The sequence below is a fragment of the Rhipicephalus microplus genome, chromosome 5, assembly GCF_043290135.1.
Source record: "Rhipicephalus microplus isolate Deutch F79 chromosome 5, USDA_Rmic, whole genome shotgun sequence".
NCBI classification, from domain to species: domain Eukaryota; kingdom Metazoa; phylum Arthropoda; class Arachnida; order Ixodida; family Ixodidae; genus Rhipicephalus; species Rhipicephalus microplus.
Window position 1 is genome coordinate 123453509 of NC_134704.1, and position 27386 is coordinate 123480894.

At 43.1% G+C, this 27386-nt stretch overlaps 2 protein-coding genes across 4 annotated transcripts in view; one reads left to right on the top strand and one right to left on the bottom strand.

Moving 5' to 3' along the window:
• LOC142817922 (trafficking protein particle complex subunit 10-like) overlaps window positions 1–11569 on the bottom strand; it is a 91771-nt gene extending 80202 nt beyond the window's left edge. Inside the window, exon 1 of one of the 2 annotated variants that reach the window (XM_075895884.1) lies at window positions 11201–11569. In XM_075895884.1, the coding sequence (XP_075751999.1) occupies window positions 11201–11240 (40 nt within the window). In that variant the 5' untranslated portion in view covers window positions 11241–11569. The remainder of the gene's footprint in view (window positions 1–11200) is intronic. The other variant, XM_075895883.1, reaches the window with a different exon arrangement.
• Window positions 11570–11772: 203 nt separating this feature from the next.
• Window positions 11773–27386, top strand: part of LOC119174266 (Death-associated inhibitor of apoptosis 2) — a 38949-nt gene continuing 23335 nt past the window's right edge. The window contains exon 1 of one of the 2 annotated variants that reach the window (XM_075895890.1): window positions 11773–12382. Coding sequence is in view for 1 of the 2 variants with exons in the window: in XM_075895888.1 (XP_075752003.1) it covers window positions 13010–13021 (12 nt within the window). In the remaining variant the exon portion in view is untranslated. The other variant, XM_075895888.1, reaches the window with a different exon arrangement.

The window sequence follows — 27386 nt, forward strand, 5'->3', positions numbered from 1 at the left end:
CATCACAAGCTGCATAGTTGCGGTGGCTGCCACACGATGGCACCATGTGCTCGTACACGCGATCGCACTGAAAGTAACCTGCATGTTCAAACAATAAGAAAAGAAAGAATCTAAAGACATGATGCATGCGTGACGTAACTTCTTCATTCCTTTGGTGTCCCTCCCTGCTTAGCTTCCAGCGTTCTCATAGAGACAAAAAAAAAAGGAATTACAGGGTGCAACGAATCTTTGCAGCTCTGCTCATAGGATATTTAAACTATCGTAGGTGACTCATTTTGTCTTAATTTGAAATTCAAAGTTGGGGGGTCGACCAAGAATTGAAAACTAGTTTCGGTTGCGAAGTCTTTTTGAAAATGATCGCCACGTATTTGCACAAAGCTAGCTTTTCTGCACAACTAAAAGCTACTGTCGTGAAGTTATCTTCGACTTCCTTTTCTTTGGAGACATTGTAAATAAATTTGTGCCTGCCATGCGATTTCAGAGAGGTTGCCTTACATTCGAGACGACTTACAATCGTGTAAGTACCATACTTGACAAATTCTAACATTTTTACGGCGGTTCATTCATGAGGCAATACACTCCTTTAATGAAGCTATTCGATGGCTACGTCTTGCAGGACCCCTTCAAGTATGCTAAGACACGTATGCTCATTTCTCTTCATTCCTGTGGCTATGAAGGCACCTTTATTGTACCTTACATTTCCTTAATGAGTTCTCTGCGGACTGGTGGACAGAAAGCATGCATTTGATAGTTTAATGCCACAAAATTGTTGCCCTGTATATTTCATATGAGTTTCGTAACTGACACAGAAGAAAGAAAACACCACTTTATGCAGACGTATGTGAAGCTGTCAGTTCATAAACCTACCTCTATTATCACTGGGGTTGTACAAGCAAGAACCGCACTATGATTACCAGGCACACCATAATAGGCGACACCAAATCAATTTCAACCAGCAAGTGTTCTCTAACAAGTTTCTGAATCGAAGCACATATGTTTTCTTCTCATTTCACCTTCGTCAAACTATTGCCACCACGGCCGAGAATCAAACGCATGCCCTAGAGCATAGAAGTGCCCCACATTCATAGAAGAGCATGTCTATATCGGCTTGAATCCTTTTAGAGAAGTCACAATATGGTCAAGTTGTACAAGTATAAAGTAGAGAATGTAGACAGGTGAATAAATAACTTCTCGCATGAATTTATGCATGAGAGCCATGCGAGTGTAGTCTTCAAAGGCCATAACACAGTTTCTGACAGCCACCGCTTCAAAGCACGTAAAAAGTTAATGACTGTTAACATAATACACTTATTATTCATGGTTAGTGATAGGGAACATGACCCCATGAAGCAGTACCGCACAGGAAATTACAGCGGAAACGTGCAGGGACGATAAACAGCACATCCCGAACAAAGTAATTAGATAAGTGTCGGCTTGGTGCAGCAAAACCGCCCCTTGAAAACAATGCGTATTGATTATCGAACACATTCTTACAGACTGTAGTAATGATAACTTTATCACAAGGATATCCGCTGACCCTGTCCTGTGATCCAATATGAAGTTGGGTACCAGGATTGGGAATGCATAAAGAAAAAGTGTAATATAAGACCATTTTTGGAATGTGTTTGACCAATGTGAAAGGACCTCCGTACTAAGCCAGAGATTGCGCATCAAGCCTGTGAAGTTTTCCCCAGCCATCACACTTACTTCCACTCTATGTGGCTTATCAGGTCTACATTGTGCATGCTTGATACCTGTTTGTTCACTGTTAGGAAAACATTTGTAGCAGCCTACAACTTTCTGCAGCATTGTATAAAAAGCTGTAATGGCTGCTTATAACAGCATTCCAATTTCCCTTTTGTTTTAATTTACGTTGAACACCAAAGAAAAAACACATAAATGTCCCTGTTCATTACACTAGATGCTTCCTATCATGCATCCCGCTAAGTAATTATTAACTTAACTTGACACCACCAAAGGTTTTCTTGTTTCCATTCTGGCATCGTTTCTTACTGAATAGTTAAAACTGGGACGGCCAGTATGGACTGATATTATCAACCCAATCATGAACTCAAACGCTGAAGCACCGCTTTTAGCAGTGCTTGTGTACAGTGAAAGAGTCTAAGACACATTCTCGCCCAGAAGGAAAGCCTCTTTCAAGTCTCATAGAAGTATTGATGTAGTAAATGACAACTCACGGAGAATGATTGCACATATATACCTGATATTAACCAACAATTTTTTTCAAAGAAAATTATGAATTGTTCAAAATGCTCAATTAGGTATTATACTTAGTATGTAGCATTGAAACGGTCTTTTCTTAGATCCGGCATCACTTCTTTCATTACAAATTTCAGACAGAACAATTCCTAACGCAGCAAACCAACAAAGTTGTGCTACTTTCATCTGATTATAGAAGTAAACTGAAAGGATAAAATGACAATTTTTCATGTCATTAGTGCTCTTGTTTCGTCATAACCTGGTGTTTTTCGCTCATCCCGCATGCATGAGTTCCTTCGAAGGTTTTATCGTTTTTAGTTTTTTATTTTCTTTTACAGGTTAAAACCAGCCCTGTTTCATGTTTTTAACCTCTTCTCAATCGCATTTTTTTAAGGCACATATATATGCACAGGTGACTGCAATCAAATTTCAGTTTTAATCAGAGCTCTTTATCTCTACTGTCTTTCTTTTCCCCATGCCTTTGCGCTGCCTTAGCTAAGTGAGCAAAAGGATAGGTTACCTTGCATGCTATGTCAGCAACTAGACAGTCGCATTACAAAGAGTCGCACAAGGCACACTATTAGCAAAATTGATTATTAATAATTATTTCAATAAAGATATTCCGCTAGACAACGGTGCAGCATACAACAGTATAGCGACATCTTGGTTAGCTTGAAACACAAGGGCTTCACAAGTGAATGAAGGAATGAATGGAAGTGCGTGAGTGAGCAAGTGTTTGTGCTTGTATGTAGGTATTTGTTCGAGCATGTGCGCGCGATGTTACAGTCGGAAAAGAAGTTCAGAATGATTTGTACAGAAAAAACAATAAAATCTGTAAAAATCTTCTTTTAAAGCATGGTTTCCGACAAAATGAAAGCACGGCTTGCGGCATAATGCACTTCCAGGTCAATCTCTAGTACAGAACTCAACTGGGCAGTTCGTTTACAAATATAGTTCCACTTTATTGAGTTTAAGGAAGCATCATGAAACAATACCATTATTAATAAGTCAACACAATCACTGCAGGTTGAATACTGCACAAGTGAAGACTACTTTGGCTGAATATAACTGTTACACTCTCTGTTGATGCCCGCCTCACATCAACTGTGCACGATTATTTATTTTTATTTATTTATAATACCCTTAGGGCCAAATGGCATTGAATAGGGGAGTGGATATATACATGAAATATACAAAAAAAAACAGTTCAGTGGTTTCAGTTAATACAATACTTATGCAGAATATACAAACAATGTAGTTATTTCTAAAAAATAAAATAAAATAGACAGCAGCAATTAGTACAGATATTAGTTTTCCTGGTTATACTATGTTAGCTAATGTTTTGCGAAAAAGTTAGCAGTCAGTGATGTTTGCGGCACTTATATGATTTCTAACGTTGACTTTCTTAGTATTAGTTCTGGCGGGTCTTAGTTATTGTAACTACATAACGGCATTTGCTAAAATCTGCTCAATGCAAACACGAGTAACTAATTCCCTCAGCAACAGCCAAACACTGATGTGCCATAGTTATATTGTAATCCTGGAATGCATGAATGAGCCCATTTTTATTGCTCTAAACAATAGGCTATTCTTTACGACAGCAAACATATGTTACTCATAGTTCCATTATCTGCTGTAATGTAATATGATTCCCAATTCACACTTTTCTTATCGCAACATTGTTATTTCACAAACACGTTCCCCTTTCGTTCTCCTGATATCTATTATGCATTCACTAAATCATGAATTTGCCAGAGCAAAGAAGGCTTTAATAAGTTTTTATGCACTTAGCTAAACTTTTTATTCACCCAGAAAATTATGAAGTTTAATATAACTCAAAATTACTGTAAAACCAGAACATAATTTGTATGAATGTCACACACTGCAACTGAACCAGCAAAGAAGGCAACGAAGAAAGCCGATTCCCAGGACTAATGTGGTGCAGCTGCTGTTAGTATGAATTTACCAGTTTCAGAGGCACGTTAATTTCATTAGCTCTCCCTTTCTGCCCAGTCAATCTATCTGTCGTATGTCAGGATGCTTCTACGGTACGTGAAAGGCACGGTTTCATAAAATACATGGTCAAAGGCATGAAAAATTTGTGAACATGGGTTGTTCCTGGAGCCAACATTTGAACAAGCAGACCTGTCTTCTTCGAGGCGGCAAATATCTGCATTAGTACAGACATGTGCACAGGGTCTAATATAAAAGTAAGGCACCTTTTCCGGGAAAAATTGATTCTGTGATCTGACTCGCAAAAGTGACTAAAGTTCTTCAAAATACTCTACCACTGCATCGATACAGTTGCAGAGACGGGTCAGCCACAACTGGAAGGCACCCTGAAAGTTCTCAACCAGAACATGCCTCAGAAATCAAAACATGTTCTGGATGTTTTCCACCATCTCCCAATGCTCTACTTTCAGCTTTCTGTTCAGTTGGGGGAACAAAAAATTTGCGTAATTGCAAAGAAACCACTACAGAAGAGTGCCACAGATACTTATCATTGAATATAGTGTGAAAAGGCCTTTTCCGAATGACCAAAGTGCAGCAGTCAATCCCCTTCGCGACCAGAGAAAGTCTTGCTTATGCATTCTACAGTATTTCCAAAGACAGGGTCACTAGCTGTCCCGGGTTGTAAAGTCTGTTCAGAGTGTGCGCCCATTGGTATAGGCTTGTGTACCCATTGGTGTAGGCTTGTGACTTTTGAGAAAAAAATGCCACAGACATCCAAAGCTGTATATGACTATGATAACATATCTTGTGATGTTTTGAAACTTTAAAGGGAGTCTAAAGAGAAAATTGATTGTGTACTTATTATTAAATCACAAGTTCGCATTACCAAAAACACCACTCTTACCCCGAGAAAAAGCTTGGCAAGTAAGAAAACATACAAAAATGAAAAAGTGGTTGGCGACACCACGTTGGAGTTCCCACACAATCACCGGGATGTCACAGATTGTGACGATGTCTACAAGGGCCTACGCAATTCCTAATTGGTAGGTGTGAAGTAGCTTGTTCCCTGAGAGGACCAGAGACTAAGCATGCCAAGTTTCAGAGCATTTTATTGAGCTAGTGTAGCCAAAATATGAATAAAACATTTTGAGATTCATGATGTCAGTGGAGAATTTACTGCAAAATTTAAAAATGAAACTTTGACTTTTATTTTATCATTCATTAATGAGGTTATGATGGTGATGTTAAGGACAATAAAGTTTTTCAGAATATAATTTATCGGTTTAAATTTATTCATTACTTTACTTTAGTGTCCCTTTAAAGATGAGAGCAGTTTCGTTCCTTCAGAAACAGGACATTTTGAGTGTCAACAGGTTTCTGTTGACTACTTAGCAGCAAATCTATTGAATAACTTAAACCACTGAGTACACCTGTAAACTTCATATGAATTAAGTGAGTCGTATCAATAACATTCATTGAGATAGCTACTTTTGAATGCTACGATGCTATGGTATCACTGGGAGTCTGTGGCCATCACACAACCAATCAGGCACAGGAAGTCAGCGTTAGTTCTTTTTAGGTCCTGCTCCTTTACCTATATTTTCCTGTAGCTATATATACAATGCCAACGGTATCTTGTTCACTTTGTCAACATGACCTTGTTCACCCTTATCTAACCTATGGAGCATGCTTGAATGAGAAGCATAAAGGAAGAGTGACATGTTTAACAGCATATGCAACACTTGGTTGACCACTGTTGAACAAAATTGTGTTTTGATACCACGTAGTGCGGCACAAAGACACAGCTTTCCTAATTTTTTTTTGAGAAGGTAGGAAGAGGGAGAGAAAAGGGGCAATTATACTAATGATCAAAATTTGAAGTTCAATTATGGAATGTTCTTTCAGCACTACAGTGCACATGTAGAAAAAAATTGAAGGGGCCTGGCAGCGCTTCAACTTAGTAAATTCTGCAGGTCAGTGGTTGAGGCTCTCGCGAATATGTGAGTGAAACATAAGAGCACAGTACGTGGCCTGGAATTTACGCTTCATTTTCAAGGTGAGCTAGAAATCCATAGTTGGTTGTTCAACGAGTTCTGTCCTCAATAGCATGTGGCAACTCTAGTCTCAACTTTGCACATGAACCTAAGCTCGACTGTTCAGTTTCGAATAACATGTAGCCTGCGATGGAGACGAATGCTGTTGAGAATGAGGCTCTGGTTCAGATTCTCAGCTACATTTGGTCACAGGCGAATTGCAAGAATTGTCTTACGTTTGTTAAAATCTATGAGCTTGGCATGACACCTTGGGCCTTAGTAATTTATATGAAGCCTTCCACGACAACATGTAACCTAACATACTAAAATAAAATCTGGGATAATACAATGAATAATTGTTTATTATTTAGAATACATCAAATTAATATCAAGAATGATAGCAATATTTGTTAGAGCCAAAGCCACAATACAATTATGAGACACAGTACTGGAGGAGTAAAAATTAAGTTCAACCACCAGGTGTTCCTCAACAAGCATTTAAATCTAAGCAAATGAGAGTTATTTGCATTTAACCGCTACTAACATAGCAGCCACTATGGAAGGCAGTCAAACTCGCACAGTTCTGGTAAGGAGCAGGATATATGTGCAGCATGCACATGTTTAAAATTGAAAACAAAAACCTGCATGTCCCTTTTATTTTTATGAGAGCTGTCTTTCCAGAGAGAATGAAACCTAACACACAAGCATTGCCCTGTCAAAGGCGTTTCTTGGAACATTCATGGCTGGTCTGGAGTAATACTCGTGCATTCTCAGAGACTTGTCCGGACACGCTGTGAAGTATCACTGCGATTTCACTTTCTCGATCAATGTGGGGCGCAGAATGCTCATGTTAATATTCGGCATTCCTTGTGCCGAAAACCTGATGTGATTATGAGGCAGATCATAGTGTACAGCTCTGGAAATTTCGACCACTTAAGGTTCCTCGACGGTCCACCTTGGTGGAACATTGGCTGCAGTGCTTGGCTGCTGAATCGAAGGTCTCGGATTCAGTCCCGGCTACGACGGTGGCATTTCAATGGAAGCAAAATGATGGAGGCCTGTATACTGTGCCATGTTGGTGCACGTTAAGGAATATCAGATGGTCAAATGTTTCGGAGCCCTCCACTACGACATCTTTCGTAATCATATCATGGTTTTGGGACTTAAACTCTCAATATCATTAAGGTTTTTTAATGTGCACCTGAATCTGAGAACACAGGGCTCTAGCACTTCGCCCCTGTTAAAAAGCTTCTGCCATGGCCTCGGCGACACCCACGACTTTTGAATAGTAGCAAGAGCACCGTAATTATTGTACCGTGGTGCTGAAGCACACATTGCCCTCACCGCAAGTATAATGAGAAGCAAAATAGAGGGAGAAAAATAACACATGCTTGATCCCTCCTTAATTGCAATCTGTAAAACACGAAAGTAAACCATGTCTTTACAGAAGTAGTTAACTGTACATTGGTATAAGTGAGCTGGTTAGTGTTGACAGCTATGGCACCGCTTAATGTGGATGCATCCACACTGACGCCTATTCATACATCTCCACCCCGACGACTGACATCCGTCATTAATGATTAAACAAAACCTTGTGATCAAGGTGCCTGTGGTAACTACAAGGAGCATTAAATCCTTGGGTAGCTGTAGTAAATGATGACAGCGGAACCACAGAAAGCGATGTGACAGCCAGACAGCGTGACTGGACGCTGAATTTGGGCTAAGGTAGACTACTCGCAACATGTTGGAGTTATGAACACCACTGCCCCACCTGAAAGAACCGCAATGCGCGTCGTGTCTTCCTTTCGCCCGGCGGTGATTATTCATGGTGCTAGCACAATTGAGGAATGTACAAAACCGGCGGGCATCACAGCACTATTTCTGGTATGGATGAATGCTATGAGTGACTGCGACACTTGGTTTAAGGTCACCAGCTGGGGGACTGGTGAGGCGTTGACAAAGTTGCACCTGACAAAATTGTAGTGAGTACGTGTCCTTCTTATCCCTCTTGTCCATGTTAAAAACTGCCCTACTTAACCTCACGGTAAAATGACCAATCACCAACTAGCTCAGTTATCAATTCTATTGGACATCTGCAGCTGAAAATGCGCCGAACGGTACGGACGCTTAGAAATGCCGTGTTGAAGGAACTAATCATGGATGACACGGTCATGATGCATAACTGCACTTTACCAAGAACACTGTGAGAGGGCAGTGGTAGATATAGAGGGCGTATTTTTTAAAGCGTACAAAGTATGTGACCCCTGACACAGTGGACAGCGTGCCCAACATTTGTTGTCGTAGGGCGAACCCAGAAGTCATAAATTTGATTCGTGTTGACGGAAATTCCCGTGACAGAAATGCGTCACTGAAGAGTTAATGGACCCCGGCATAAAACATTAAAAAATGAAAGCAGGGCTCCTCACATCAATGTGACATGGTCCGTTTCCTGTGGCACTTGAGAGAATGCAAGAAAAACAGATTGCCTGGAGACGCTACGCGAAACCGAAGTGGGAGAGTATCAGCTCTGGCAATGATCCTGGCAGCACCAAAGCTCAATTATTTCGGCAAAACATAAGCCAGTTAGCACTTTACAAGTTTTAGCGATTAACCAAAACTCGTAATCAGTTGTGGGGAGGAATCAAAGGACTTCTTTTTAGGATCTAACATCTGCAGAAATGCTTCTTCCAGTCTGTTCTCTCGTAACATCAGTAAAGAATAAACACAGAACATAAAGCCTACTACAAAAATGCAAGAAATAAGTGGGAATTCAGGGGCTTGTTTTTCTTTGTTAACACCATATAATGAGAACTTTCTTAGGTATTATTCCCTCATTAATTTTGAATAGTGCACTTTAGCAGTATTGCAGAGCTTATATTTTATGCAAGCAACCTGTAAAGACTAACTGGAACAAAACATATATTCCATCAACTGAAACAGAGCTGTGTAATTTTCCTGCACATGGCTACTAAACTTGACCCAGCGGTAAATCCATCTCATGTGAATAAACTATGCTAATGCATGACACACAGAAAAATGTAAAAAAAAAACAGATAGCACAGTTACATTTTTTTTTATGATCTGAAGCTTAACATGTCGAAACCACAATATGGTTATGAGAGATGCTGTAGCGGAGGACTCCAAAAATTTTGAGCATCTGGTGTTCATTAACATGCACCTAAATCAAAGTACATGGGCCGACAGCATTTTCGCCTCCATTGAAAATGTGGCCGCCACAGCCGGGATTCGATCCCGGGGCTTGTGGGTTAGCAGTAAAGCACCCTGGCAGGGTGAAATGCGGGCAAGTTCAATCGCGGCTCCACCTTATTTGAGACAACATGGCATAGGCCCATTCATTGTGCAATGTGTGTGCACATTAAAGAATCCCAGGTGGCGGATGTTACTCAAAACTCCCCCCCCCCCCTCCCTACTAAAGCATGCCTTATAGTAATACATTGTGGCACATAAAACCCCCAGAATTATTGCTACCGTAAATTCTTTTTGCCTATATTTTATGCAAACCTGGTAAAGAGAAAATGGGGATGAGATGATCAAAATCAACTTTACATTTCAGCAAAACAAATGTTGTTTTGATTGATTGATATGTGGGGTTTAACGTCCCAAAACCACTATATGATTATGAGAGACGCCGTAGTGGAGGGCTCCGGAAATTTCAACCACCTGGGGTTCTTTAACGTGCACCCAAATCTGAGCACACGGGCCTACAACATTTCCGCCTCCATCGGAAATGCAGCCGGGATTTGAACCCGCGACCTGCGGGTCAGCAGCCGAGTACCTTAGCCACTAGACCACCGCGGCGGGGCAAAACAAATGTTGTTTGAGCCCATCACAAAAATTTATGCCTGGTGGTTTTCCACATAGAAAGTTTGCATAAGTGTAAAGGTTTTACAGCTTAGATCACCAAAACACACATGTGTTTCTAACGCTGGATTTATTATTTAAGGAAGCCACAACACTAAGAGACAAAGATATAGCAATGGTGCCAAAGCTAAGAATTGAAATCCGTTTTTTTTTTGTCTATAATTTGTGTCTTCTCTGTACATTGTATCAAGTACATAAATTGCAATTAGTGAACTCCCAGTATTTTAGGGTGGTAGATGGACTAGCTTCTATTGCATATTAAGTATAACAAAAAAGTACCACCCAGCTATGCGTAAAAGATTTCATGTGTTTTGTCTTTACTGTCCTCTTTGTTCTGTACAAAGCGTATAGCATTAGTATTTGCAAACTATTTCCAAAGTCGTGCAACATTTACTACCTTTTAATGTAGTCACCTATGGTGTGCTAACTGCACGGATAAAGACACGTCGACTTGATAACGGGTATTTGCTTGTAGTGAAAAGATCCAGGAAATAAACGTCTGCTTAGTGTTCCTGATTGTTGTTTGTATAACCTTGCCTACACAATGATACAGTGAGGAAGAAAGGTTAGTTGTGCAATTCGAGTACTGACAACTATTGCATGCCTGCGGCTATTAGGTAAAGCTTTGGTTGGAAAAAAATTTTCTACAATGAGAACAATAAAGCATATGGTTGGTCCTGCACAAGCATAGTGTTTTCGTTAACAGAATTAGCGACACGCGCTTACTTGTGCACCTTACAAGGCAGGAAATGCTTGAAAAATGTCTCAATGCACGATTGAATTTACTGTCTTGCTGCGAAAACAGGTTAGAGGGACAAGCTGCGACACAAACTTGATATTTCCGCACGCCAAGTTGGTCGGTAGACTACCGTGACCGTGTCAAGGATCAGGCGACCGTCATAGACATCGCCGCGACTGACTTACGTAGTAGTTGATATCCGCGTGTATCATTCGTTTTATCGCTCCAGTTTAGCGGACATGCATGTTTCCAGCTGCCACCGGCAGACCATATGAGTCCGCGAACCGTTATGAAACCGGTTTACGTCTTCGAGCCACCGCGGAGCCGAGGCTCGGTACAAGAACACGCGAGCGCGGAGCTTGTAGATGCTTACACGTGACGATCGGTTTGCAGTTCATTTTGGGCACGGCCATGCATCCCAGGGCAGGGGGTCACAGCGTTGGAAGAGCGCTTTCTACTAGCCGCGGGCCAGCAGACACTACACCTCCAGGGAGGCGGTGACGGAACGCCGTCGCGCCACGGAGTTGCGATACCGTGTCGCCGACGGCCTGCACCACTGTTTGCCGGCTTTCGTCCGGCTGCTCGTGCATCCGATTTCGAGGGTCCCGCCGGCACGCGTTACAACGAATGTTTTAACTAACGCAAATGCGTCGTAACGCGTTACATTACACCACAGGCTTCCACTTTCGATGCACGATCAGCCGTTCTGAAAATGGCTAGTGACTTACGTTGGCTTTCGCCGGCTATTTAGAATCCGAAACTAGGTGAAATACTTACGTTACAACGTCAAGACACACGGAGTCAAGACAAGATAAATCCGCAAAAAAAAATATCTAAACACGTGACTACAATGCAAGTGACGTATAGTGTCATGTGGCAAATGTGTGGTGATCGGCGACGTCAGGTGTTCTGTGACGTCCGCTCGCTCTCGGCCACGGAGAATCATTTCTTCCTCCGCGCTGTCGGCGAGCGCGAGCGGTGGATTGCATCCGTGCGGCAATCTGATGCCTTTTCCATTTCTCAGGGTGAAGTGGCAGCCAGATGTCGCAGGGGCAGTAAATAGGCTGCGCTCGCCAGGCTCTGTATGCGTATTTACTGGCAGCATCTGAGGCTCGGTCGGCTCACGTGCTGACACATCTCTCGCTTGTTACTGCGCAACGCAAGCAAAGTCGCTTATAGAAATCGCACCAAAGAGAAAAGTGCCGAGCGAGCAGCCTGTTGCAACTAGAACGTTTTATCGCTAGCTTCTTCCTAGCGCTCACATTGATGTGCAAAGCCACTACATCTTCGTTTACATTGTCATATGGTGCGCCTGCCTCACTATTGCTAAGGAAGAGTGTAATCGCTCCGAAGAAGCGCGACCGCTACCAGCGCCGCAACGCATTCTGCTGAGCCACAGAACACCTACCAGACGCCTTCTCGTGCGTGCTTTCCCTCTTCTCGCGCGTTTTCCTTCTCCCCACTTCGAGGGTGGGCACAGATAGCGGCTGCTTACTTTGCCCTACGAAATTCCGTCATCTCACAGAAACATAACTGAAGGCACAGTATACTTGAGGTAAGATATACAACTGCGCCCCATACCGCCTCGGAAAATTATTGTGGCTGCGAGTCGCACAAATATACGCGCTTGCTCCTGCTCAGCCACGACAGGCCCCACAGCCGACGGCCGCGAGCCCTCGACTGAGCTTAACCTCCCATACGCGTTGAGCATTTTCGTGACCGCTGCCTTACCTTGTGTCCCACCCTTATGAGTGGCGAAGTTACTAATGCACGGTCTGCGTGGTTGTTAGCTTTCAAGGCCGCGGTTGATCTTTTGTTACGCAAGGACGCGGCCGCTGATGCGCTGCGTCGTCGTTAAAAACCGCCATGTTGGTGTGGTGTTTTTCCTGGAGCCTACGCAGTTGTGGTGAAAGCCGAAGCAACTTCGGGAAGTGTGCCTTGCCCTAAAGTGGTTGCGCTAGGTTTCTCCAATTTGATTTAGCTGCTCTTGGCTCGGCTGCCTCGTCTGGGCAGGATCGGCCTGTGGGCCAGCTATCACAGGAAGGCGGGTCATGTATAAGCCTAGACAGCCAGTGGTACGGGAAACGAGCTTGTTATCACTGACGCTGCGGTAGAATGAAGTTTCCTGATAGCCATTCACTGCTCCGTTCGGCGTCCCGTCTGCCGCACCTCGGGCCTGTTGATGTGTTCAATGGTAAGCAAGCTTCGATCAGAGATTTTTTTTTTTTTTTTTTCCCCCCACGGGAACGGCGCACTCAGCCATTGCTTGTCTCGCTTTCCGAATAAGTTATGTGTGGCTTGTAACTTTGTTTTAAGGCGTCTCTAGTGCATGTGTGGAACATTTCAAGTTGTCCTGCACACATTAGTAGGTTGATTTCCCGGGTTAATTTAGTGTGTCCCGACTTACTCTGTTTACGTCTTCGTTTTCTGTCCGGATCATGTGTGAACGCGAGGTCTGAATTAATGCTCCCAGACTTGCTTGTTTTCCTGTGTAGTCGACCTACAGCGGTGTGCCACCGCAGCTAGTCCTTTCGCCCTGTCTCAGGTTGTCGAAGCCCTGTAAGCTGCGGTGGCCCGTTCCGAATGGGCGTTGCCGCCAGCTGTTCAAGAAGTCCGCGACAATCACTTTTTGATTGATCTCATGCGGCGACCTCCATTCGTTGCTTTGTTACAGACATTCAAATGAGGTTTTCTTTCTAAAGCGGCTGGTCCTAACCTGGCAGCGCGCGGGTGTTGCGAATCTTGCAATACGTAGCTGCAGCATTTATTTTGGTTTGCATAAGGCGGCGTGATCAACACCGCTTCGAAACTTGATGGGTGACGGCTTACCGCTCAGAATTTGCGCCAATGAGGCGTTGAATAGAGAGCAGAGCTGCCCACCGCGGTGGAGCAGAGCTGCCCACCACTGGCAGGTACTCGGCCCCTCACCCGCAGGTTGCGGGATCGAATCCTGGCAGCGGCGGCTGCATTTTCGATGAAGGTGAAAATGCTGTAGGCCCGTGCGCTCAGATTTGGGTGCACGTTGAAGAACCCCAGGTGGTTGAAATTTCCGGAGCCCTCCACTACGGTGTCTTTCATAATCATATGGTGGTTTTTGGAATGTTAAACCCTATATATCAATCAATAGAGAGCAGAGCCCGTTTCTACTTAGTAGTTCAACATATCACTTAGCGGTTTCACATATAAGGTCATCAGCCGGATTTAACTTATTTCATGTCGGGATACCCTCATTTGCAGGCAGCTGATAAGCAGTGCTGACGTGTTTGTACTTCATTTTTCCAGTTATCTTGCCAATAAGCGGGAACTCCCACCGGTACAAAAGTCTCATGCGAAGTAAATGCACGTTCATAACGCTACGTTACTTGCCTCCCAAACCGCTTTTGCCTGACTGTTATGCATGGAGTGCAGTGTCATGCCTTTCTTCTGGGGCAGTACCGGCGGCAAGGTATCTCGATTTTCATAGCTGAGGTAGCAGCAATTCTAAATTTTGATTGACAGCCTGACTGCAAGCTTTCACATTGAACAAAAACGGGCTTTGCATAGACACTGTAGGCAAGTTTCATAAGTCAGGGAGTATGCTGCACAGATTTTTGTGCTTGATTTTTTTTGTCTATACGAGCAGCTAACCAGCAAAAAAGATATTTCCTCCGCAGCTTTCTCCAGTGCTGCTGTGTTGCTAGTCATGATGGCTCTTGCCTCGCTTCCTTATAGTGGGACTGCCTTTTTTGTCCTGCCATTCAGGAAATGGCAGCCTATGGTGCGTGATGAATGTCTGGAGGGAAGTCTGCATTAAACACATTCGGGGAGGGTTGCTGTTTTTACCCTGAAGTTGTTTCCTTTGCTTGGCTGCTTTGCACATGACTGATAATGTGCTGATTCCATCCTGGAAAGGAATAGCTCTGCGTCATCAATGATCATTATTGAGGCACCCAGGTGAGTTTTCTAACACGCACGGGTCTGTGGGCACAACCGATAACGCGTCGGTGATTGAGTAAAGGCAATGTGCCGCTTTCTTTTGATGCCTCACTTTATCCACAAGCGTGTTTGTTTGCTCTTGCTGGCGCCTCGGTTATCTGCTTGTTGTCTGGGAGACTTTAGTGGAGGTTTCCTAGTTCAAGCACTTGTAGTGTCAGCAAATGGCGTATAAGAGGATGGGCCATAGGAAATTTTTCTTCCTCGCAAAATTTGTCATTGGCTTTTCAAGCATTGTGGAGGCATTGTGGTTCTGTGGCTGTATGAGTAGCTTCATAATTGAGTCAAGAAAAAACGTCTTTAAAACAAGTTGTCCGGGGCGCCGTCCAAGCTTGACGTCACAGTTAAAGTTGAAACATAGCTCATGCGATGTTGAATCATTGTCACAAGCTTGTTATCGACTGGAAACCTTTGAAAAGTAGGTTGATTTTGTCCAGCTTATTCTTTACTGCATGAGCCATAAATATTAGAGCAGGGCATAGAGCATTGAAGGGCCCCTAAACCACCTAGAGGTTGAAATGTAGATGTGGCATTGCAGTTAATGCTGGTGGAGTACCGAGCGTTTCCTTGTTTCGCTCTTTTCTTTGCTAAGCTGCATTTGTTGGCTTGTGTGACCACCTCTACTAGTGCCCTTCCTCAGCGTCTGAGGTGGAAACACAAGCAAGTACATCTGCTAGCAGAAAACGGGCCTTCTTCCGCCCAGGGACGGCGTCTCTTGTGCACAATGCCATTTGTTTTGTACACAGCGTCAGTTGGCATCATGACAGCTGTTCTCGGTAGAGGAAAGGCATCGACAGTAGCATGCGAGCATCCCTTAGTAGTTTAGAAGCCCTTTTACAGATGCAGCTTGCTAACAGCTTTTTGTTAGGTTTCATATCAAACTGTGCAAATGCTTGGCTGTAGTAGCAAAACAATCAGAGCCCATTGCGGAGTTGTGAAAGGAAAACTTTTTGTTTGTTTTTTTCTTTTCTGAACTGCTCGTGACAAACGAATAATCAGTGTCAGAAATGGCATAAATGTATTCACTTTCGAAAAGCAGAACATTGTGTTAGCTACTGTTTAGTGAAAAGCAGTTTTCAGAATACTACATGGAACAGGCTGTCATTCTTATAAGAAATTAGGGTTCCTTTTTTTAGATGCGAAGCATCTCGAAGTCGAGCACAGACCGGTGTGAGGCACAACCACCCTTACAGCATGCGTTTCCACCCCTCCCGCTCTCGCTCCTCTCTGACTGTATGCCCCTCTCTTCTGAGTCGCCAGCGAAGGCCAGGAAATGCCTCCTCAGCAGTGCCACGTCCACACCTCCTCTGTGCGTGTACATCTCCCTACTTCTCTTTCTCCTCCGCTACGCTCCCCGTGGAAACATGTGCCACGTTTCTGTGAGACAGAAGCACGTCTGCGTTGTTGGTAGTCGTCGATTGTCGCCCCCTCTCGCGCGGTGTGCATCTCCCGTCCAGCTTCACATCACAGTTCACTTCAGCGTTAGATGGTGTAATTATTTTTCCTTAAACAAAACATAAAGTTATTGCTGGGAATTGGAAGGAACTCTTGAACCTAGCTTGTGTAAAGCTGTTCTTAGCTACGTCTTCAAATCATCATAGACTTACCTCATTGTAGGAGTTGCTTCATAAATGCATTGCCACGAAAATTTTTCTAAACTGTGAAGTACCAGCGGAGTTGCTAAAGGCTTGTCACACGCTTCAAGTGCATTGTTTATTCGCTTTTCCTGACAGCCGCACTGAAAGTGATACATGGAAATATCGCAAGCGGTATAAAAGCTGTCAGTGTAGCATCATATAGCCTGTTAAATCATTTCTGCTATCTTACAATACACTCGAGCATGTTGCTGGCATGTGGCGTCACCCCATGGCAAGGAGCATATCTAATTCAAATGCTACTTTTTGCCTGTGACAGCTATCAACCAATAGCAGCAACGTGCTCTAGGGCAAAGAAAGAGCACTTCAGATAGCGGGAAATGTGCGCTCCACTTGTAAATCCTCTTAGTCGTGTGCAATTGTAAGATTAGGCCAAGCTGTATGCAGCAATGTCTGCTGCTGAATGTGTTTTTTTTTTTCCACCAAGCACAAGGGGTTGTGAAAGGGTTCCTGGTACAATTTTCCAAGTAAACGTGGAGTAGGACTACTTTAAAAAAGCTGATTGCTTCAACAACTGAGTGCTGCAAAAATGTTTAGTCTGTCAAGTGTAAGCAGAGTTGCAGTGATCTGCTGTATGCTTCAAAAGGGCCCTGCAACACTTTTTCAGCATGGTCAGAAAATACTGCCACTTCGTGAATAGCAAATTTCAGGCAGTGTGCTGTGTGTAATGTCTGGCTCACATAATCTCATGAGCTTTAGCTACTGATTAAAAGTGTTATGTGAATATGCTGAAAAAAGTGTTGCTGAAGCGTATTGAATGTCATCCTTTTGAATATGCAAGTTCCAAGGGATCACAGCAAGGTCCTTGTGCTTTCTCTGTAACACTGTCAGTGGCATAGCAAAGAATCATGTACTCTGTGCTCATTATTGTTCAGGAGAAATCGTTCAAATTTTTTAATTTTATGTTGAAATATTGCTTGGAAATCGCTCCGGCAGTCAACTCTAGAACCTGGGTCGCACATTATGGCACTGTTAAATGAATTTTTGCACTTAAGGGCCACTCATCAGGCCCGATAATAAATTCTAGTTGCACACTGGCAGTTGTGTGTTCCAAAATTAGCATGCCTCCAGAATTTTTTTTAATTGGTTCATTATGAGCTGAGAAAACTAGTATTTTGTAGCGGTGTGAAATGCTGATGAGAGGAGGTGAGCTCGAAACCCTTCCTTCTCGCCTCGTGTAGGCTTCGCAAGCGAAATCTCTTCCCTAGCTTCTCCAGCATTCGAGCAAACGGTCACGTGCACATGACATCCCAGAGCAAGCCCAACCCCCGAGGGCATAAGCAGCGTTATTTTGTGGTCTACTGCCTGTTTCTGCGAGATGAATGCCTCGGTGCGTGCTCGTTTAGAAACGCTGGCTTGAATGTGGTATAATAGATGAGCATATTGAGTGCTCGAACGTGCAGGGCCCTTAATTTTGTTTGCAGGGCTGGGGTCTGCTCGATGCGCTAACTGCGAAGACACGAACGCATGCGAAACGCAGGCACATTGGCCCCGCACTTTGTAATTCGGGGGGGGGGGGGGGGGATGAATAGGACACACACATTCCCTTTTTTGTCTCAGTATTTATTTCAAGTTTTATTCACCTATTCAAGCAAGAAATTGTGCAAACTAAATATGTCGTGTGAAATAATTTTCGCCCTGTCACGTGCTACTGATGGCGACAATGGGGCACAGTCATCTATGTAGGGGGCCGATGTCTCAGCACTATCGTCTACGTGGGCGATTCCTACGTCTAAGCCATGCCCTCATTCTCTGAGCACGCGCGCGCGAAAGGAAGGGCAAGCAGCGTTCGTCTTGAAATTCGACCAATTTTTGTGCCACGTAGCATTGCAAATTTTGGCAGACCTAATCATGAACACCCCGTGTATGCATTGCGCTCATTTCAAAATGGTCAAACCCAGTGAGTGCTCCTTTAAATGGCAGTACCAGGCCTTTAGTAACTATGCACTAAATCTACTTGAAATGATCGCTACGATATCATTCCTGCAGATCTGTTTCATTTTGGTTCTCATGCTGGTGTCTGTGACAAGGCTAAAATTCTGAAGGCAGTCATGCCAGAGCTGTGTTTCTGCTACCAATAAAGCTTGCTCAGTCATAAACAGTGCTGATAAGACGGTCTGCACCTAAGACAAAGTAAATGGTTTGTCCACTGAGGTCACATGAACTTGTGCTTGGCAACATGCGTTGTGCATTGTTTGCCAAGTACCTGAGTGCAGTGTTTTTTTGTTGCTTTGTCAGGCAGACTTTGTAGCCAAACAGAAATGCCGGATATAGATACAGCTGCTGTATGTGCAAAGTTGGAAGGCAGCGAAGCAGTCTGAGGAGCAGCTGAAGTTGTACGCGAATTTACTGAAATGCGTATATAGCTTAGCGTCATTCTTTAAGCTTCTGTTTTGTTAGGCATGCATCAATTGGTGGTGTGGCAGACCTGCATGCTTGCGGTGACAAATAATTAAAATGTGGGAAAATTTACAATTGGGGCTTCAGGTACTTATGCAAGCCAGACACAAGTCTTTAATCCTGTTTGTTTTTTATTTAACACCAATTTTTTAGGTGAATGAACTCCATAAGATCACTGACCTTACATTTCACATAATATCCCTGTGACTTCCTAATTAGGCTTTTTTTTTTTTCAGAAATAGTGTTACATACGCACAAAAAGTAGAAAACTTGCAGCATACCACAGAAACTGCTGGGTATGTCTGATTGTAAACTTTGACATTGTAAGGAAATTACTGTATAAAAGCTAATAGCAATGTAGTGCACTGCTTTTCAAGATTAAGAAGTGCCCCAGCCCCTTCAAGTGCTTACTAGTCGGTAAAAACTTTGCGCACCTGAGTTGCTGGCACTTGCCAACTCTAAAAGCTTGAACTCTCTGGTTAATGCTGCCCATTGACGAGGTCAGCAGCTATATAAAAAGGCATAGGAGCTAGATTGTCCTGTTGTCCATCTATGTCGCAAAATAATGCATTATGTTAATATGCCTTATACCAGGGTCATACGAGAAGGTTCGCAGTCATTCGCATTTTGCAACATTCGATACATAAAATATTGAGGATTGATATGTAGTGTTTAACGTCCCAAAACCACCATATTATTATGAAAGACGCCGTAGTGGAGGGCTCCGGAAATTTCGACCACCTGGGGTTCTTTACCGTGCACCCAAATCTGAGCACACAGGCCTACAACATTTCCGCCTCCATCGGAAATGCAGCCGCCGCAGCCGGGATTCGATCCCGTGACCTACGGGTCAGCAGCCGAGTACCTTAGCCACTAGACCACCGCGGCGGGGCGATACATAAAATATTAGGTGCAGTTGGCTTCAGCATAGCAGGTTATAATGGCATTTTTAAACAGTTATGCACTGAAAACTAAAATGAACACGATAAGTACCAGGGTGTTTGGAAATGACAACTATGTATATGGAGTTTTAATAAAAATTGTTAACGGCAAATGTCTGCCATTCTGCATTGGCGTCATTGGTGGTATGCAGGCTGTGCTTTGATAGTGTAGCTGGGAATGAAAATACTAGAACTTTTGATAATGGATAAGTTTATTTGTTTGGCAAGGGGTAAAATAATATATTTGAAAATACAGGCATTATAATTTTTTTAACATGTATTACTTATCTTTTAATATATATGTATTCGTGGCCCTTCTTGGGGGAGCGTACTCACTCAAGATAGAAGCTCATTCAAATTGGTTCATCATACTCATTTGTTTACGTAATTCATTAGCTATAATGAAATTAGATGCTGTGTTGCAGCCAAGAGCTTCATATGTTAGTGTCGTTAGGTATGAATTTCATAGAAGTTTTCTCGTGCCAAAGAGCTCCACTTGCTCACGTTGGAGAAACTAATGAAAATACCTGATGCTGTACGTACTTCTGTGCAGTCATTTCAGTTGGCCATACCCACAGCATCTTGCTCAGCACACATGCAACAACAGATTGTGTTACGTACAGTGTCTAAAGAGCATGTTTATTGCTGCCATTGTTCGTCTAGAACCATTCAGTTGGCAGGCTGACCTCTTCTTGTGAAAAACACCCAGTTTGCATCTGTCTACAGATAAGAAAGAATGAGATGTGGACTCTGTCATGCTCGTTAGCTAATCTCTACGAAAGAGCTGTCTCGTGACAACTCTTAGCTGTTCTTGTGTCTGTCAACAAAATAGCAGTTGCGCGCCCACGTGACACACTTTAGTGTAGCAAACTTGAGGACTGACACCATGAAAGTGGGTAAATGGCAGATCTTTGGCCTGTCTGTGTCTGCATTTAGTGTTGCAGTTTGGTCCAATTCAACATCATTTCTAGCCTATATATGTCCACTAAGCTGCAAAAGTGTTTTCAAAAGCTACAAAAATTATGTTAGCAAGTTACATTGGTGAATATGTGAAATCATCATTGAAAGGCACTCAGTCGTTCTGGTAGGCAATGGAACACTGTGATAGGTGCAAAAGAAATGTACATGCGCATCAGCTACTTGCTAAGAACTTGGCAGCATTTGTTTTGTGCTAAGAAATTGCTCAGGTTATGAAAAAGTCAATTTTGCCAGAAGAGCAAAGAAGCGAACATGATTATAGCAAGTTTCACTCTTTGAGCTTTGCATAACTCGAGTGAAGCACTGGCATAAAAAAAAATGCAGCCACTGAAGCGAGTGGATCTATCTTTGTGCTGTCTATGGCTGCAATGCAAACATTGCCGTAAGGACAGGACACGTACATGTGCTATTACCCATTGTATGGATTTCCCCACTGTGTGCACCCCCACCCCCCCACCTTTGTTCCCTATGTGTCTTTAGCTCCTATCTTCACGCGCCTTTCGCACAATGGAGATGGCCAGTTCATTTTATCTCTGCCTCATCGGCTCAGTTATGTTTTTTTTATATTTGCAGATGTTAATCTATCACTGTAACCTTAGTTGTTATTTGCCTTCAGCACGCGAAGCCAACAGATAACGAAGCTGAGGAAAGTGTAGTACATTAGTTGTAGTTTTTGATTGAAACATTGCCATTATGTTACGAGACGCAATGTGGAAAAAAAAAAAACCTAGCCGCATATAAGAACCCAATCCACAATCTTTGCATTTTTTTTAGCAGAAAGGGGCCCCTTTGGTATTTGCCTGTTCGTTAATTTCATAATAGTTTCTGCTTCAGCAGAACTGATGCCTTTACCTGGCATGTGAGGATTGACTGGTCAACTGTCGACTAAGTAAATATTTGCATCTTCTGCAATCTTCGGCCAGTCCAGAGCGCATGTTTGTCATAAAGTACCCAAGATGAAAATAAGTTGGCAAATTAGGCAGCGTGCAAATAGCCTTGTAAATTGTGCTTGAATCTCTTAGAAAGAAGACATATTAATTGAACGAATCGTGCTATAATGTGCAAGGAGAATGAAATGAAGCACGCTCTTTGGCATGGTTACGCAGCTTTGCGTCTTCTCAGATGCCATATAGGGGTGCCGAAGCGCGGTTTTTCTTCTACCATATGGTCTGACAATGCAAGAATGAAGAAGCTTCAGGCAGTATGTTCAAGTTCTGTGGATCAGCAAGCAACCGATGGACTGGTTAAGACTATCGGCACAAACCCAAGGTTGCCTGGCATCAGCACAGTCCCATCGCTGGCACGATACCATGGCTACCCAAAATAAGCTGGCTGCCCACCTCCAGTCATCAACAGTTCACTCTCCAAAATGAAGCTTACTCACTCTCTGACTCCACTTGTCGCAAAGCCTGCACAGTGCCCATAGAACTTGTGAATAGTCTATATTTTCTATAAGTAGTAAGATCGCTTGTCTGCAGGAAGTCTTCATTGACATAAATTTTCAGGGGTTATGCGCAGTTTAAAATGGCTTCGACCGTGTACATGAGGCAGATGGTTCACTCAAAATGAAGAAACTTGTAGGTCACACAAGTTTATTCATGAACTTTCAATTACTTGCACCAAATTTGTCCACTAATGCTAGACTCGGGATAATGCGAGATGCCTTTTTTTTTTTTGCCTCTTCTGCCTTCGGTTCCCGAAGCTGGTACCCTGGAAGGAAAGTCTGCCGCTTCAGAAGTGCTGGTGCATAGGGAGGAGACGTGGTTTTAAAGATTTGTTTCCAGAACCATCTTGTTCCATTATTCTGTCATTCTTATGGGCCATTCTGAAATGGTTTTCATATCATTTGAAGTGTGGCACAAAACACAGAGTGCCTAGCATTGTGCCTAGCAAAAGTATGTTAAAAATGTAATAAATAAAATATTCAGTGTAAATTCGGGGTATTAATTAAAAAATATAGTACCTCAAGAACTGATGTGTAATAAAAGAAACCTGGGTGCCTGTTTCCCTGGGTTTGTTGCACCACTCAACAATGAATTCATATCAACTAGCTTAGTTTTTCATACTACTACAGGAATGATATATTCTGAAACATATCTTTGTCAAATTTCAAATGACACATGTAAGGCCAGTGAACAGGCAGACTTTTTCTTATACACCTATAACACAAGCTAGCTATATTGCACAAAAGGCTCTGGCAATCACATTTTGCAAATATCTCGGTGCAGGTGTTAGGATTTTAAAACAACTCCCGTGCCCTTTTCCGGCACCTGTCCAATACTTTTCTTAAGCGAGGTGATGTTCTCTTCCCCATGAGCAAGATTATGCAGCACCGACCTTGTCGATTGGCCTTTTGCTGTACAGAATTTTGCCATGGCCATGTGGGGATGCAGTTTTGGCTGCACAGTCCACATTTTCATTTTCCCGTGCTGCTGTGAGACTACTGGGGCAAGTGGTATTACCAGAATCGAAGCCTCCAAGATAAAGGGGAGTCCCGCGACTTCACTGCCAGGGGAAGGCTGCATACTTCATATTCCTCGCACCATGCGTCCTCCCCCGCACCACTATACCTCGTGAAGGAAGCATTGCTCGGTCGTTGGATGCGTGCTGATAACGTCGAAGAAGACTGTAGGATTGTGCGTGTTGGTACAGCATGACTGGGTGCAAATTAGTGCAGTCAACAGGAGGGGACAAAGAGGAGACAAGACAGTGCTGTGGTCTGTGATCACTCCTGTCCCCTCCTGGCGATTGCGCTAATTTGGACAAAAAAAAAAAATAAATAGCTGATGTCGTGTTACATTGCCAAAGTGGGCATAGTCTCGCCAACTAACCACAGCTGCCTCCTCCTCGCCTCGAGATAAAGGCGGGAAGCATGGGCAAGAAACTGAAACGAGCCAAAGCAAGTGGCCCCATAGCCTGCAAGTTCTTTATTATAGCACTTCAAGCAAATCTATTGTAGCAGCAAGTTTGCGTTGTACAAGTGCAGTTATTTTTTCATCAGAAGTTTTGTCCCCAAGGTTGTTTACTGACCCTTTAAACTTCCATCTTTTTTTAAAGTTTTCACGACAGCCTTTGCTTCTAGTGGCTATTTTTAGTTTTTCCGTGAATAAATTGTAGCATTGGAAAAAGTTTCTGCCAATAATCTGTTGCTTTTCGCAGTTGTCTTGTGGACAACTAAGTACAAATTATTTTACTGGACAACTCATCTTACAACACTTGATTCTGTTCTTTTAATTTGTCTATTACAGCAGTGAAAGTCGTAGCAGCATCATGCTATGTGATGTGAGGCTGAAACGAATAGAATTTTCGCAAAACATGATGAGAGTTGATGTGATCAAAGTTAGGACTCATATAAATTAGTTAACATTAGAAAGGTCTGGGTCAATGATAGAAAAAACCAAGCATATCAGACGAGAGCATGAAAGGGGTTTCTTTTGGTGCAGTTGTTGTAGAGGGGCTGTGCAAAACGATCTGGTCGAGTTCTAGGGCAACTGAAACAGCGGCCACGTGTTGCATATATGCTAACCATTCCTATTTGCTGTCCTCTTCCCCTTTTAGCCGGGGCTTCTTAAAGGGACCCTGAAACGGCTTTTACGATTCCGTACAAACTTGTTGCACCGATAAACCAAGTCCAAAGAGTCATATACAAGTGAATTTGAGCTCTCTGTCTACAACGCTTTAAAGCTGCGAATCGCTGCAGATTGCTGCGACTCAGCCAAACATGCTTTCAACTGCCCATTTACAGAGCGACATGCTCTGCCCCATGGACGTGTCTCTGAGGCTGCAGATCTGATTGGCTGCGGAATGTGCCGCACAGGCCTGGTGAAGGCGGAGCTTAACCCAGAGCATTCGAAGGAAATGTTGGGGGTGAAAGGTGGAGCGGAGGAGGAGGGTAGTTTATTACTCGTAGCTCCATTGATAAGGGGTGTTTCCATTGAATTATAGTGCCAATGATTTGCTCCGGTAGTGATCTAATCAAAAGCAGAATGTGAAAAAAACGTTACAGGGACCCTTTCAAACGAGGTTCTGAGGCATTGCTTCATCTATGCTGCAGCGGCTACTGGTGAACTGCACAATCTAACTGATGCTGTGATAGTTTGCGTCTGCATAGGTTCCACTGGAAAAGGTCGCTTGCTTTCTGGGCACAGTCTTTGTGGGTGCCAACTTTGTGCGTGCTTTTGCTAATTGAAACAAAAATTGTTTTCGCTTTAAATAAAAGAATGTTTAAGAAGCTTGCCAAAGGCAGTAGTATTGCATTTGAATGGGGTGGGACATTGAGTCACGGCGCAGAATGAAGCGTGCTTCATATCAGTTCTCTGCATTAAGAGTTGCTTCACCCCTGGCTCAAGTATTGCAGATTGCAAGACTGGATTGCATGCAACGGAAACTTTAACTTACGGCTTCCTGCAGCTATCAGAAAGGCATGTGTCAAGAGTACCGGCTCTTCTTGAGGTGGAACTGAGTGTGCGAGGCAGATAAGTGATGCCGCCGAGCTACGAGCCAAAGTATACTGGAAAGAAGCAGTGTGAAAATCGACAGAGATGCGAGTAGGCAAATGCAGTGCTGAATTTGATCGACTTTGCCTCTCTTTGTGCCTATCGGTTTGTGTTGTTGCCCTCTAATGTGTTCAGTTAACAAGCCCAATTGGTCTATATATTGAAAGTATTGTTCTATTTTTCTTGGTTTATGCCAATGTTGCCTCACTTGAACTGCCGTGTCTCACCCTCTGTAAAGGGTGTGGGTTTAACATATGGCTACGTGGATTAAAATTTGGAGGAGGCAAGATGCCTAAATGACCTCATACATAAATTTAGCTGCGCATTAACCCTGTGAGAGTCGATTTTTTTTAATAATACTTTTTCGGGTAGTTCAATTACTTTCCTATAGAGTTTGAATGTGTGAAATGTTCAATGTTGGGAAAAAATTTGTTTTGTAATTTGGGAGCAGTATTTCATTGTAAAAATCGCATGGAACTGCAATAGTTTCGGTTGTATTTGAGAGCATGGTATTTTTTGAAACAAGGGTCTGCACACAGCACTTTGTCACGTTCCACAGACATAAACCACATTTGCTGTCTTCTTGGAGTGACGAGTCGGTTTGGCACGCCACACACGGCATCTCTGATTGCAGTTTCCTTGAGCAGAGTGAGCTGTGTAAACATTGAAAGCAAGAATACTTGGGGAGCGTCTTGATAGACGAGCAGTGCTAATAAATATAGACAGCACTGATAAAGATGGAAACCAACTTCTGCTGCCTCTACTAGGCATTGTCTATTAAAAAAAAAGATCGTTTCCTGGCCTTTGTTGCAATCACGCGTAAAACTGAAACAACGATCATCGGCATTGCCACAGACGACACAACAGGTTGAAGCAAGCTATCAGTTTTTTATATCTGTGCAAAAACATAGCACATTCAAATTTCAAATGCTTCTTGCAAGTCGCAAAAGGTGGCAGCTGCAGCTCCCAGTGTGCATAGATTGTCATTGCGGCGCAAAACTTCATACGGATGGTCAAAATCGTGTTCTTAGAGCAAAGACCTTTCTGCAAAGCAAACTGCCACTGTTCATGTGTGGCAAAAACCTTTGCAAGGTTAAAGAGTCCTGGTTGTCGTAATTAATGCTCAGTTCCCCTCTGCAGCATCTACAGCAGTCCTCTCAACCACACCTTGTTTTTAGCGCATAATTTTTTCTTTCACTTTAGGAAGTTGACTGCTCAGTTGATACTGCTCTCTCAAAAAATATTATGGAGATAGACTGAAGCTCTTTAGACTGATTAGTGTTCTTTCAGACCTGGATTTCTGTAGATTGGTCTGGTAGATTCATAGATTTGTCTGGTAAAGAGAATATTAAGGTCAAAGTTTAACTTTTAGGGGCGAAGCTCCTTAAGACCTCGCGATGTCTGCCGTCTTTCATCTGTCCGTAACACGTCTTCATCTGTCTGACATTTCTGAACCATTTTTCATATAACCTTCAACTTATAAGCAACAGAGGGCGTTGGTGGTAATCGTTTTGCATGTAACCTTCCACTTATAAGCAACAGAGGGCGCTGTGGTTAATTGTAGATGTGATGGCGCTGCTGTCACAGCTATATGTATATATAACCACGTTCCATACCACACATTCTTTTCTCTCATATGGACGAAGACGAACGCAGGAAAGCGCGTTGTGCTGAGTATCGGCGTCGCCGTTGACGGGAAGCTACCACGGAGACAAAAGAGAAGGAAGCGGATGCAAAGCGGCGACGGCGACAACTAAGTTCTACACACAGACTAGGGCTAAGGAAGCAAAGGCTAAGCAGGAAAAACGCCAAGCTGACGCGCAGTTTAGACAACTTGAAGTAGATGCAAGGCGGCAATACCGACAAGAAAATTCTAGACCAGAGACAATAGCTAATGAAGCTGAGATTTTGAAGTCAAAACGTAACTCGGAACCTCATATCAGCTATAAAGAAGAATCACCGCTATATCACAATCAATCTCAGCACTATCTCTTTGAATAAAATATATATATATATATATATATATCACAACCACAATCAGTCTCAGTACTCTCTCAACTTTAATCACAATAATCACCTCCGAAAGATTTGCCCCATAATTATCTTCAAGCAGCTTG